Raw genomic sequence first — 15,294 nt, 5'->3', positions numbered from 1 at the left:
AGTTTATGCACCTGGTACCAGCTGTAGGCTCTATCGGAGGGATTGATGAGCAGGGTGATGATCTTCGCTTTAGGCAAAAGCGCCGCAGCTCGCCGCGGGGATTCCTCAGAGGGAAAGTAGTTGGCGCTCTTCTCGAATAGAAAGTCTGTGCTCACGTTGGAGGGGACGGGGAAAAACTCCATGTACCTAAAGGCAAGAGATGATAACGTGACTTAGATTTTTCCTTTTGCCCCTGGAGGCGAAATCGGAAAATGATGTTGTTCATGGCGAGCCCCGAGGAAAAGGGAACATAGATGTATAGAGATGTGAATGGCAATGAAAATGGTGTGCAGGAGTGGAGCGTCGAAGCGGTATCGAGCAGCTTTGATGGCAGTGATACCTACCGTAAATTCCGGACTATAAGCCGCTACTTTTTCCCCAAACTTTCAACCCTGCGGCTTATTCAATAATGCGGCCAATTTATGTCATTTTTCTAACGGCCGCCAGCGGCACTCGAGTACAAAAGCTAAGATTTAGACCGGTGGAATATATGCGCAGAGGAAGACTGCAACTTCACTAAAACTGGCCGCATGCGAAAGGCAACTTTTTCGTTAGTCTGCCAGTGAATCCTGACAGCGTGGGGCAGCATCAAAAAATCCACCATCACCAACGGGTTCCGAAAAGACGGTCTGCTGCGTGACGGAGAGGAGCGCACAGAATCAGGAGTGGATGAAAGTTTCAGCGACAGTGACAGCGCGAGTCCGGCTGCGGGAGCGTGGGACGACGTCTATATGACAAAGTTTCTTTCCGACACAGAGGAAGACGACTTTGATGGCTTCAGTTCTAAGGAGGAAGATGAGGACAGTTTACCGTGATTTTTACAAGTACCGTAGGTTTTTTTAACAGACCTGTTTACTGTGTTGCGAGCGTGTTGCTGCCATTAACTGCCCTGTCACAGGCACCGTTTGGGATGAAAGTTATATTATTATTATTAAAGCTTTGAAAACTCTCTCGGTGCACCGTATTTCTTTGTAAATATGTGTAACCATGTATAATATGTATTTGCATCTGTATATTTTTGTAATGTATTTATTTGTATTTATTTTAAACACCTATTCTGATATGTTTTGCACAGGCGAATGAAAAAGAAGGGGCGGAACAAACGCGGGGTGACGGGAAGTGGGGTAAAGGTGAGACCTGTTTGTGGACGCGGCGGACAATAGTGGATATATATTTTTCCCACCCTTACCTTTGGAAATATACACTTTTCTCCTTGGATTACTTTCAACGGGACCCGGTCTCTGCAGGTCTGCACAAACCTTAAGTACCGGTATCATTTTCCGTTCAATTTGCCGGCTGTGATTTATGGACGGTGTACTTTAATGAAGGACATTCAGTTTCAATCGCAGCACTTAAAGTTTGGTTTGGGTTAAATTTGTGTTTGTGTTACATTTTTTAATGTGGGCGCGTGCGGCTTATATACAGGTGCGGCTTGTGTAAGTACAAAATTGGTTTTCCTCTTAAAATGTGGTGGGTGCGGCTTATAATCAGGTGCGCCCTATAGTCTGGAATTTACGTTGTAATATTTCTGCATTTTTGTTGAAGGGAAAAAGTTGACACCCCAAAAAAACAAAACATGTTTTTATTACTAGTACTGTCTTTACTCTTTTATTTTATTTTATTTGCGCGTGCTCACCAGTCGATCCCCTTGTGGTAGTTGTTGGTATTGAAGAACTGGACCTCCTCGTACGTCTTGGGACTGGGGAAGTTGCTGGAGATTGAGGGATGCATGAGGAGGAAGAGATAAAGCGCCGTCGTCCCTGCAAAAAAAATGGACAGACCACAAACTCCCATTTAGCTGCGACCTTTTCCGACGGATCGGATTCGAAAATAGTTGCCATGGTGACCTCTCGTCAAGGTATCAACACTCGGTTAATTAGCGACATAACGGAGACCTTCGCGCCCCGCACGCTAAGCGCTAATTATGGCGGTAAAAATGGCGGCGTTATAAGCCGGGCGATCCCGCGCGGGTTTTTCATTTTGCAACCACGTCATACACTTAATGAACTGACACTTAACGATGAGATGCAATATTAAAAAACGTCATGAGGGAATGTTTGCTATTGGTGAGGGGATTCGGACAACATTGCGTTAGAAGTTCTATTTTTACACTGTGAATATTGCGTAGTGCAGCGGTTGGCAAGATCGCTTAGAATGCGAAAGGTCGCTGGTTCGAGACCAGTGTCTGAAATAACGTCTTTTACGTCGGGCGTACAACTTACAGAACCTCTCCGCATGGGTTTTTTTTTTTCTTTTCTCAAATAAAACGTTTGCTTTATTCCGATTTCAAAATTTCGGGAGTTCCGTTTGGCAATTTGCATACTCGGTAGTATGCTCAGAAGCCCGCATAGAATGACTTCGTGGTTCTGGACTTTACAGAGCCTTATAAGGTCGTGCATTTTCATATCATTTTCCAAAGTAGACGCACAGAGAACACAAGAAAAATGCATAAGTGGTTAGGAATCAAGCCAAAACCTCAGCCCGAGAAGAGAGATTCAAAAGAAGCTGACGAAATTCATGACGCTACAAAACGTTATAAGTTCTGTTTTACACTGTGAATATTGCGTAGTGCAGTGGTTGGCAAAATCGCTTGGAATGCGAAAGGTCACTGGTTCGAGACCAGTGTCTGAAATAACATCTTTTACGTCGGGCGTACATCTTAAAAAACATTAAAAAAAAACGTTTTTTTTCAAACGATTGCTTTATTACGATTTTGTTTGACAATTTGCATACTCGGCAGCCAATCAGAAGCCCGCATAGAATGACTTCGTGCTTCCGGACTTTACAGAGCCTTAAAGGGTCGTGCATTTTCATATCATTTTCCAAAGTAGACGCACAGAGAACACAAGAAAAATGCATAAGTGGTTAGGAATCAAGCCAAAACCTCAGCCCAAGAAGAGAGATTCAAAAGAAGCTAACAAAATTCATGACGCTACAAAACGTAAACGTACATTAAATGCATCGTGGAAATTGAAAATTCTCGAAAATAATGAATATTTTTTTAAATAAATGGAATAATTAAAATGAGCTTTTATTCTGCTACAATAATTTTAGAAAGAGTTCTTTATTCGTATTTTATTGCTTTTACTGAAAAAGTAACGTAGGTTCAAAACCAATAAAATATCCCCAAAAGTACTAAAAGAAGAGCAAAATTACATTTATAAAAGAATAAATATTTTTCTTGTGGTTGCATTTGAAAACGGGCAGCAAAGCGGCACAGTGGTTAGCGCGTGTGCGGCACAGTTCTGAGGTCATGTGATCAAACCTCCAGTGTGGAGTTTGCATGTTCTCCCCGTGATTGCGTGGGTTTCTTCCGGGCACTCCGGTTTCCTCCCGCATTCCAAAAACATGCATGTCAAGTGAATTGGCCAATCCAAATCTTCCCTAGGTGTGAATGAGCGAAATGTCTGTCCATGTGTGCCCTGCGATTGGCTGGCAACCAGTTCAGGGTGTCCCCTGCCCACTGCCCGATGATTGCTGGGATGGGCTCCAACACCCCCGTGACCCTACTGAGGATACGCGGTGTAGATAATGGATGGATGGAAGAATGATTTAGCACATCAACACAACCCCCGACCTTACCCGTTTTCTGTGGTCCCGCCACCAGGAATTTGGGCAACCTGTCACAAGTCTTCTCTTTCGACCAGATATCTTTGTGCCGTTTGTCGTCGCAGGGATTCTGCCGAACACAAACTCTGAATTACGACGGACCGCGACACTGTGGCAAAAAAAACACCAGGGACGTCCGTGCACCTGCCATTGCGGATCCCTTTGCTCAGGGAACAACTGGAAATATTTGCCGGCGAGCTGAGGAGGAGGAAGCGTATGCAGACGGAGATTGGTCCAAGAGCGAAGGAAGGAGGCCAAGTGGACAAAAGTGTACAAGCCCAGACGATCGTTGCCGTAGTTGGACAGGTGAGTCATGAAAATGCTGATCTGGAAAAAAAAAACATGAAAAGACTTCTGTTTCACAATTTAGTTGATGTTTTTTTTATCATTCAGAAATTAGAAAACGTTGTTTATACTATTTGATAAGTTTATACTTTAGTCTATCTATCTATCTACCTTGGTCATATCCCTCAAGAGGGGTGACCGAGAGCAAGACAAACACATACAATAACAAAGAAAATAAAAGGGAAAAAAATTGGAAAAAAAACACACACACACACACACACAAAAATGTTTGGACAATGGCCAACACAATTGCCCAAACACCCAAACAAGTTAGGCACCTCGGCACCTAGGTTGGTCATGCTTTCGTCCCTCCAGATGAAAGGGGACACCAGAAAGCGGCCATGTCACAACACACTCTTTTGTTCAACAGCAGGGCCCGACAGCTTTCACTGGTTTACCCCTGCCGCATCATACGGGTGCCCAGCCCATCCTTAAGAACACGTCCACAATCCCACTATCCTTTCACAACACCTCTCCACTCCTTTCTATCACCAACAAGAGCTCTAGCTTCCATTATATTTAGACCTCTTTGTCCCTGTGGTGAGGGGGCCCTCTCCTTGTGAGAGATAAGAGAATTCTCCCACCATGGTCCGCTGTGTGTCATAAGAGGCGATTAAAGTGGAGGGAGCGAGGTGACTGGGGATCCTCTCCTCTCTATCTCTATTCCCTAAGAGACAGCAAGCCAAAGAAAGGGGGGCGGGAGACCGAAAGGTCTCGCAAACCGTAGTTATAAGATCACTAAATGTGAGAGGATGTGGAAGTAAAGCGACTGAGTGGAAGAAAGAGGAGATTGGAAGGATGATGACTAAAAGGAAGGTTGATGTGTTAGCCTTGAATGAAACAAAGATGAAAGGAAAGGGTGAATTACAGCTTGGAGGTCTGTATGGTAGAAGGTCTGGAGTTCCGGGCGGACATGCTAGAGAAGGAGTGGCTGTGCTTGTGAGTGAGAAAGCAAAGGAAAAACTGTGGAAATATACTTATAATATACTCATACTTTATAATATATCATAATATACTTATACTTTAGTAGACATTGAAAAAGGGGAAAGGATGAATCATTTAATTTTGACCTTCCAAAGAAAACAGGAGAAGACTATAAAATCGTTGCAGATTGATTCATTTGATAATCAAATACTAAAGACTAAAAATAATATCAAAAATAGTAATCAAACTGTAAACCTGTCAATATAAAATGTATCGTTGCATTCATGTTAAAAAAAAAAAAAAACGATACGTCCGGAATCCATCTTTGGGTGTAACATTAGTGTTTTTCAATCTTCCTGAAATAAACAAAAACAAATTTTGGAGGGGTTTTTTTTTTTTTCACATAAGTGCAAAACCACTTAAAAGGTAACCAATCTGGGGTGGAAGTCACATATGTGTTTTTGTAAATGGGATTGATCATATTTGCAAAGCTAGTGAGTGAGGTTATTGGTATCAAATAAACAGCATCAACCAAAAACGTACCATAGCAAGAAAAAAACTGATGTCATATATATATATATATATATATATATATATATATATATATATAATATTAGCAGTATTAAGTTTTTTTCAAACAGTAAATTACACTTTTTAACAAGCGATACCCTAGTCTCTTTTGGAGAGAACGTCGTTGGGCGTCGCCCCAAAACATACGCAGAAATATGGCAAAAAGGGAACGTTATTCATTCAACAACATTCATCCATGTTCAAAGTCCGTCTGAGAGCCGGTGGGCTTTTTATACTGCGTCCTCGTGGTTTCGTAATGTTTTCCTCTGAACCGAAAGTATTCTTTCTCGACAGTGTTTTCCCCCCCTCCCCGACTCTGCTCAGTCAACATCTTGGTATTTCTTGTATCAACATTGTTTTATAACATCCAGATGTTTTTTATCAGTTCTGTTGTCAGCTCGAAGCTGACTTACAGTTAATCCACAACATCTCCCATGTAATCGATTTCTTTTTAATCATTATTCGTCTTAGTCGTTTTCTATCGATATTCCATTTTTTTTTGTTCCACTGGCAGATCATTTTCTTATTCCAATCAGTATTTCTTCTGATTTTTACCTATTAATTCAATCATCTTTTAAATAATTTAACTTAGTCATCTGTACAGGTGCATCTTCCTGGTTTCACTGGTGTGAAGGAATGAAACTTTTATTTCGAACATAACAAATTCAAACACAAAACAAGACAACAAATCATCCGTGCATTAAAAAGACAAGGTACGGGAGCTCGGGATCATTACACAGAATATCCACATCTTTAATCATACAGTTAAAAAGCGAAGAAATCAATCCAAGTATAAAAGCACGATTTACTCAACACACAAGTAAAAATGATAAAAATAAATATGTTCTCATCTGCAATGTGTCCCTTTTTCGGATTGCATGAATGTCTGGAAGGGAAGAGTGAGATTAGCCGTGACGACATGAATTATTGGTTGGCTTTTTTTGCACGAGGGATGGCGTGTCAGAATATTCGGGTCTGCAGATGTGAACGCTTGCATAGGAAAGAAGACCGCCGGGACCCCGCGTTCAAGCCCGGAGCCCGCCCGGATAGAAAGCGACAACTTATGACGGATCGGCATCCGACCGAGAAAGCCGTCGTGAACGCCAAAGGCTCGCCATATTGATGCGCGAGATCTTGTTGAATAAAATATTCAGATTTTGAGGTCAATAATATTCATCGTTCCAGTGGCAGACACTTTTGCTCACTTTTTTTTCCCTCATTTGACACATGCATTTTTTTATGAGCTGTATTCTTCCCTTTATCCATCCATCATCTGGATTACTTTTAATTACTTTTGGATGACTCCAATACCAAATATGCTAATACAACTCAAAAGAAACTAAATATGAATAAGATTATGACTCACAACACGTGGTAAGCTTTCTCTCATGGCTTTGATCTCTTTGATCTCCGGCAAAACGAACATAAAATGCGCAGAAACAAAATGAAAATAAATCCAAAAAGCTTGTCAACATCATTTTTGCCGTTCCATGTATTCCGTTACTCCCCAAGCCTGCAGGCCAAAATTTAGTCATTTTATTCATATTTAGTTTTTTTTGTCTTTTATTAGCATATTTGGTATTGGAGTCATCCAAAAGTCATTGAAAGTAATCAAGTTAAAGTGACCCTACCCAACCCTCTATATATATATATATATATATATATCTCATCTCATTAGCTGCACCGCTTATCCTCAGTAGGTTCGCGGGGGTGCTGGAGCCCATCCCAGCCATCATCGGGCAGTGGGCAGGGGACACCCTCAACTGGTTGCCAGCCAATCGCAGGGCACACAGGGACAGACAACTCGCTCACTCATTCCCACCTAGGGACAATTTGGACCGGCCAATCCACCTGAAATGCATGTCTTTGGAATGTGGGAGGAAACCGGAGTGCCCGGAGGAAACCCACGCAAGCACGGGGAGAACATACAAACTCCGCACAGGAAGCCCGGTAGCTGGATTTGAACCCACACAGGAGGTTGCCAAGACCTTAGAACTGTGCCGCCGTATGTATGTATATATATATATATATATATATATATATATATATATATATATATATATACATACTTACACGTGGGCAATACACTGGTAGGGTGTGGTACAAAATTCTGAGGCCGTTTGCAGCCAATATTGTCGGTGTGGATGAGCCCCCTTCAGGTCCCTTTCCTCACATGGTTAGTCTGTGCCTCTCCATAAATGCATTTATTTTCTAAATGACATTTTTTTATTATTATTATTATTATGTATCTGGCGTTCCCGGGTTGTTAGGTCAGGAAAAATGAGGGGGGTTATATCTTCCTGTTGTACACTAAATGGCTGAAAAGAGCAGATCCATTCCTATTCGATTTGCAAAGGACGAAGGTTCGTTTCCTCGACGTCGGCCTCTCACAGCCCAATTCTTTTCCGACGGGGAAAATCTTCAAGCGCTCAGCCGCTAAATCCCAAGCCGATGAATCACCGACGCGGGAGAAACCTCGCTTTCATTCTCGGGGACGTGCAAAATTGGACCAGACAGACTTCTCGCCGGGGACGTCTTTCCACGTGAAAAGAAACGTCGCCGCCGGCGCCGAGCAGACGCTTGCACGTTAGGAAAACACATATGTAAATAAGACGTCCTTTTTTTTTTTTTTTGTGAAAATCAAAAACGGATTTATGTTTAGTTCCGAATGACGCTTTTATGAGGTCAGAAGGAAGGAGAAGCGAAAATGGAAACATTAATTATAGAGTTTGAGATGGGCTCTCAAATTAAATAGAGGGAGAAAAGGAGGCTGATTGCGTTTGGAATCGGAGCGCGATTTAGGAAAAAGGAAAGAATGGAAGGAGTGAAGAGAAAAGGAAAGAAAAAAAATAACCTTGGTCGTTGAAAAGATTCAAAGGAGTAACATAATTGTCTCTACATTCAATTTTTCTTTTTCCACTGGCAAATAATTGCCTTAAAAAAGAAAATAAAAAAGAATCATATACATGTGGTATACAGTGAATAAAATAAGTATTTGAAAACCCTGATATTTTGCTATTTCTCCCACTTAGAAATCATGGAGGGGTCAGAGATTTTCATCGTAGGTGCATGTCCACTGTGAGAGACGGCTCACTTGCTTTGATGCATTATATTACGAATGATGATGTTGTATAAAGAAGTTAAAATAAAAGGAAGTATAAAAGGAGAAAATGAAAAAAGACAGGTTTGTGGTGATCCCTTTTAATCAGTATATTACCAACAATAATTTAATGCAGAAAATGAATGAATCATTTGAACAAGAAAATGTATTATACTACTTAATTATTATTTTTTCCTTGTACAGTGAACGTCCAAGCGACTTTATTTTTGAACTTTTTTTATATAATAGACCTCATTCATGTCGAGCAACAAAATGTTCATAACGATATACCGTAAATTCCGGACTATAAGGCGCACCTGATTATAAGCCGCACCCACCGCAATTCGGGAGGAAAACCGACTTTCTACATACACAAGCCGCACCGGTATATTAGCCGCATGCGTCCACATTAAATGATGGATTTGTTTTGATTGAACAATTTACAATAATTAATGGCTTTATATTGATTGAACAATTTTATTGACCGGTAGGAGTTTATATAGATGTATTATTCTATTACCTTAAGCAATTATCCATTGTATATTATCAGTCGATTCATGATATATTTCAAAGCCAATAAGCCGGGACACTTGCTACCAGCCAGGAAACTGAGTCAAGATCCTAATCAAAGTGCCAAGAACCTATGAGTGTAATTGCACCGTTCTTAGAGGTACTGCAATTCCGGACCGATACTTGGAGAGAACAGAGCAAGCTACTTATCATTTGATGCATACCTGCAGAGTCGGGGTGCCCGTTGAAAGTAATCCAAGGGAAAAAAAGTGTATATTTCCAAAGGTAAGGGTGGGACAAATATATATCCAATATTGTCTCCCGCGTTCACAAACACTCACATTTACCCGTCCCCCAGTTCCCATCAGCCCACGTTTGCTCCGCCCCTTCTTTCTTATTCGTGAAAATCAGTAATGTATAAATTCAAATAAATACATTACAAAAATATACAGTTGCAAATACATAATATACATGGTTACACATATTTACAAAGAAAGACGGTACACCGAGAGAGTTTTAATAATAATAATATAACTTTCATTCCAAACCGTGCCTTTGAAAGGTACCAACACGCTACTATGAATACACTCACAACGCACCAAACGTATCTGTTAAATAAGTATACCGTAATTGTTAAATTAACGGTATACCGTTCTCTCCTTCCTCCCTATAACTGCCACTGTGAGAGACGTCTACCCGCCATCTGAAAGAACCTTAGTCATACAGACAGTAAGTAGTAAGTAAGTAACTAAGAAGTTAAAGTCCTCGACGCACGTGTTCCACCGGTCTAAATCCTAAAGCGTCCGCTAGAAAAATGACATAAATTGGCCGCTTCACTGGATAAGCCGCAGGGCTGAACATTTGGGAAAAAAGTAGCGGCTTATAGTCCGGAATTTACAGTATATGATATAAGGAAACACATGTACAATACAACATGTTAAACTACATAAATAAACATGTATGAAAAAAAAAAAAGATTTTTTTGTATTTTGTAAGGGAAAATACGACAGTTTGTAAGGGCATGGAGCACACTCAATTTTGGGGAGCCATAGATCTGTGTTGGGACCCATAGATTTTTGAGCATGCGAATCCCCGGGACCCATCGCTTTTCAGAGCTAAAATCAACACTGAACAAGAAACTGTCATTCTATAAAATCCCGTTTGCACTCGTCCAATAGTAACAAACTCATCCATTTTCAAGTAGTATTTTAAATGAAAAACAAGAACCTAAAAAATATAACCTTGGTGGATCCGAATTGAAAAAGCCACTTGACACAGCGGAAGACCCCAACTCAAAGCCCAGGGAGCCACTGCGGCTCACAATTCAATTGGACGAATCCTGCAATGATTTTTTTTTCCTCTCCCGTTCGCCATCGAGCGCCGCCGTGACTCATTCTTCGCCATTTAGAGCCCTTTTTAGAAAGAAATCAACGGGTCAACCTTGGGATAAAGCAAAGGTTTGAAAAGAGATGCGGGACAAAAACGTACTCCTTTACTGCCGTTGACGTCCACGGTCGTCGATAGGAGCTGTTGAGGCGATGGCGTTAGCCAGCACAGCCGTCGATGGCGGTCGCCGCGTGTTTATCAAATCAAATCTACCGTATTTTCCGCACTATAAGGCGCACCGGGTTATAGGGCGCACCCCCCCAAAAATAGTTTTTGGTCCTATATTTTCCATACACAAGGCGCACCGGATTATAAGGCACTACAATGGGAACGTCGACAAAACAGTCAGATAGTTCAGTCAAACTTATTACCCCTTAACATTCCGAAAGCTTGCAAAGAAGCAAATACGTGTCACCAATCACTCAAATGCATCGTTCCAAATATCATTCGGAAGGTTAAAGTCTCAGTCTCAATGCCAAACATTTCTTAGTTTCCATTTTATTGTTTGCTGGCAACTGTGTGGACAGCGAAGTAAGAATTTGATTGTGCAGGGAAACGGGGTTCTTTACTGTGCATAGGACAATAAACACTTTGAATTGAATTTAGTTTAATTAATTTTAATGGTAAAAACAATCTACCTGTCAATCTACGTTTCTACCCTCACCTACGGTCATGAACTGTGGGTTATGACCGAAAGAACAAGATCCCGGATACAAGTGGCTGAAATGACTTCTCTCCGCAGGGTGGCTGGGTCCTCCCTCAGAGATAAGGTGAAAAGCTCAGTCATCCGGTAGGGACTCTGTATAGACCCACTGCTCCTCCGCATTGAGAGGAGCCAGGTGGGGTGGCTCAGGCATCTGATAAGGATGTCTCCTAGACACCTCCGGGCATGTCCCACCGGCAGGAGGCCCCGCGGACGACCCAGGACCTGTGGAGAGACTATGTCTCTAGGCTGGCCTGGGAACGTCTCGGGATCCCGTCGGATGAGCTGGAAGAAGTGGCTGGGGATAGGGAGGTCTGGGCTTCCCTGTTAAGGCTGCTGCCCCCGTGACCTGATATTCTCCGGCAGACTGTTCCATAGATGAAGACCCAAGTGGTTGAATGCTGTTTCACCTTAGCTTTTGGTCCTCACCCTTAGAACAGTTAACAACCTGCTGCCAGAGGATCTCTGGGACCACGAGGACTGATACAACAAAAGCAAATCAGACAGATAGGACGGTCCAAGACCATAAAGACAGTTAAAAACATGTCAAAGCACCGTAAAATTGATCCTGAAACGCACAGAGGGCCAATGCAGTGATTTTAAAACTGGGGTTAGTGATTCATCCCCTGGTCCCCCGTTTTGGAATAGCTACAAGGTGGCAGTACTCTTATTGGGAAGACCAGAGAGCAAGGCATTACAATAACATAAATTACATAAAAGCATACATCAGTACCTCCGTGTTTGCCTGAGAGAAATGGGCGGACTCTGGCTATATTGTTGAGATGATAAAAAACAATTTTAGTTATGTTTTTAATATGTAGAATAAACTTGAGCTCAGAGTCGAAAACAACGCCCAAGTTTTTAATATCATCTAAAGGTCTAAAACATTATAGTTTAGGTTTTGCTGTAGCTTACTGCTTTGCGCTGACCTAGATGCTCTGATGAAGCGTGTTGCTGATGCATGTTCTTTAAAATCCACCACGACACGCAGAAGCGCACACATGCATGCGCGGAGCGCACTCGTTCGGGCATAAATCTAAGAATCTTGTCGGATTAGGAAAAACATGTCGTCGAGTTGTAACCTCCGCTAACATGAGCGAGTGCATGATTGGGGGAAATACTTATTTGATTTGTTCTGAGTTGAGTGTGTATAGGGCTCGACTTTTCCGTCCCTCCATCCGTCAATACTTTATCCCGTCATCACTGCCGCAGCCAAGAGACTGTAACATGGTTGATGCGCCTTTTGCATGGCCAAATTCAAGCACTTTCAATGCCATTTTTTTCTTTTTTTTCCCAGTACCTTCTAAAGAAACAATTCAGCACCGATCAAAATATTGGTGACTAAAATAAAGTTTCTTTTTGCTGCTAGCACATACCTTGTGCTATTTTAGCTTTCCCTATCTATAATCTACAACCTTTTGTGTCAACAGGCTGCTATAAACTGAAATAAATTCTGCCAATCTGCTTCAACAATGCAGGCGCCGCTTGACTATGTCATACTTACAAACACGGAGAGGGATCTATAGTTGTTGGGTAAAAATGGAGTTCACGAAGGAAGACAAAAAAAAGAAAACATGTACTTTGTGCAATGTTCCCTGTAATTTTCCTTACGGGTCTGAGCGTTCACACAAAGTCGGTGAGCAACGCTTGAAACAACAGTGAGCAACAGCAATCCCAAGTGTGGCAACTAAGTCATTAACAAACATGTCCAAAACATGACATCAAGTTACGTTTCCGGCAATGCAAAATTGTTTTCTCTTTTGAGTGAATTGACTCATGTACTATTGAAAACGTCGTTTGTTCTTACAATTCTTTCACAAGATATCCATTTCTTTTTATTTCCTGATATATTCTGTCGCATAATATTAACATTTTTGGGGGCTTATTGAGTCGGTTGAAAGATAGAGAACTGTACTTAATCACATTTTTTAGTGGAAGTACAATGTTGACAACAAGATTCATATCATTGGAAATTATTTGAATGCAACACAAACTTTGTATTCTTTTTTCTGTGGTTTTTTTTCTTTTTTTTTTAAATTCCTTTAAAAAAAAATCTCATTGTGTTTTTTTTAATTTTTACGTTTCTTTATTTTCTTTTTTTCTGGCTTTTTTCTAAATGTTTCCTTCTTTTTTTCTCTTCCTTTTGTTTCTTTTTTTCTCAGCTTTTCACTACTTTTTCATTTTGGTATTTCTTTCTTTTTTGTTCTATTCCCCCCTTCCTTTAAGTCATTTTGTGCTTAATTTTACTTAATATTTGGTCATGTTGGGATTAAAGAAGCAAAAACAACCTGAAGAGCCGTTAAGGACCCGAAAGAGCCGGTTCCTTTTAGTGAGCCGAGCCGAAGAAGCCGGTTCTCTACATACTCTACTAACTTTACTCAACTTCGTTCGACTTCAAAATACCGCATTTGGGACACAACGTCAGGGGAACCAGTGTATTTATACCCTCATGCACTGTAACTTTGACTTAAGTCGCTTCTTAATAAGTAATTTTGAGCCCTGATTTTTGTGCGCTGGCTCGATTTTCTTGTGCGCTGAGAATGTGCGAGCAGTGCGCAATTGCGTATGCACGCAGCTCAGAGGGAACACTGACTGTGTGTATAAAAAGCAGAAAAATTAGGCAAATTTGGACTAATTTTAATGAGATTGATTTGTTCAAAGATTGCATTCAATCTTAGAGACTGCTGATCTTTTGCTTTTTGTTTAACTTATCATAATGTATATTTTTTGCATGTTTTTCAGAGAATCTGTGTCTAAATTCATTAAAAAAATAATTGTAAATTGTAACTTTTTTCTGCATTTTATCGTTTGATTCTAGCAATGAAAAGTTTTTATTGTTTTGCATTTTCAGGGATTTAATGTTGTTATTCGACTTTAAATCTGTTCTTCGTGCAAAAAGCTAAAATTGTTTTGTATTTCTTTTTTTCTTTTTTGTAGATCTGTGAGTAATCTAATTTATATTTCACACGTTTTTCAAGGATCCCGTGCAAAACATATGAAATTACTACTTACTAAATAATTTGTTGTATAATGTTTTATTAATGGTCATATATCATGAAAAAAACAAAGATCTGAGGAGACGTTTGGGTGACGAAAGACGGCTTTTCTCAGTGAGGCGAGCCAAAAGAGCTGGTATTCTAAATAGAGTTGTCCTCTTGGGTGCAACCAGTAGGGAGCGATGACACTTTACATGATTTTGCCGTAAAGACAAGCCACCGGAGCAGGCACTTTTTTTTCTTCTTTTATTGCATGGTCTGTAGGGTCAGACTGCCAAGTAACATGGCAATTGAAAGCACTTAAACCAAAATGTAAACATTGTCCAGACCTTGAAAACCCAACTTCAGAATTCAAGCATTTGCAAGTACTTCAAGCACCTGTACAAACTATGCACTAATCCCACACAGAACAATACCTTTACTCCACTATATGAAGAACCTTGTAATTTCCATGTGGCAACCTATCCATAGTCCTGCATCATTCATTCATCAATTCTACTATCCAACCAATCACTCAACCATTAATCAATTGATTCATCAATTGATCTACCCAGGGCTTACTGTGCATCTATCCATCCAGCTGTCATTCTATCTATCCACCCATAAATGCATGTCCAATGGTACCTCTGTTTACAGATTTAAGTTGTTCTGGGACTGAAACATTTGTAAGTAGGGACACCCTTTGAATGTAAATGTGCTAATCCGTTCCAGGAGGCCAATGCATCCAGCCATCCACAAACCCATCCATCCAGGAACCATTGCTTCAAAGAACCATTCCATTAATCAAGGAGCCAATGCATCCATCCATCCACTCATCTATCACATCCAGCCATCAATAAACCCATCCATCCAGAACCCATTCCATCCACCCACAAACCAATCCATCCAGGAACCCATGCATCTAGGAACCTTTGCATCACAGAACCATTCCATTGATCAAGGAGCCAATGCGTCCATCCATTCACCCATCTATGATACATCCAAAAACATGTCCATCCTGAACCCAATCCATCCAACCATGAACTCATCCATCAAAGAACCATTCAATTGATCAAGGAGCCAATGACCCCATCCATCCACCCATCTATCACATCCAGTCATCCATAAACTCA

At 40.9% G+C, this 15,294-nt stretch overlaps 1 protein-coding gene across 2 annotated transcripts in view; it reads right to left on the bottom strand.

The window, feature by feature from the left end:
• The window catches only part of ndst3 (N-deacetylase/N-sulfotransferase (heparan glucosaminyl) 3), a 123,489-nt gene that overhangs the window by 11,405 nt on the left and 96,790 nt on the right, over positions 1-15,294 (bottom strand). For both annotated transcript variants that reach the window (XM_088341388.1, XM_088341389.1), the window contains exons 7-10: positions 3,793-3,975; positions 3,622-3,718; positions 1,676-1,799; positions 12-186 (exon numbers count right to left, since the gene is read on the bottom strand). In XM_088341388.1, the coding sequence (XP_088197514.1) occupies positions 12-186; positions 1,676-1,799; positions 3,622-3,718; positions 3,793-3,975 (579 nt within the window). The remainder of the gene's footprint in view (positions 1-11; positions 187-1,675; positions 1,800-3,621; positions 3,719-3,792; positions 3,976-15,294) is intronic.

Source organism: Urocampus carinirostris, chromosome 8, assembly GCF_059441175.1.
Source record: "Urocampus carinirostris isolate Australia breed hairy pipefish chromosome 8, RoL_Ucar_1.0, whole genome shotgun sequence".
In the NCBI taxonomy this organism is placed as follows: domain Eukaryota; kingdom Metazoa; phylum Chordata; class Actinopteri; order Syngnathiformes; family Syngnathidae; genus Urocampus; species Urocampus carinirostris.
This window is presented reverse-complemented; position numbering and strand designations above follow the sequence as displayed.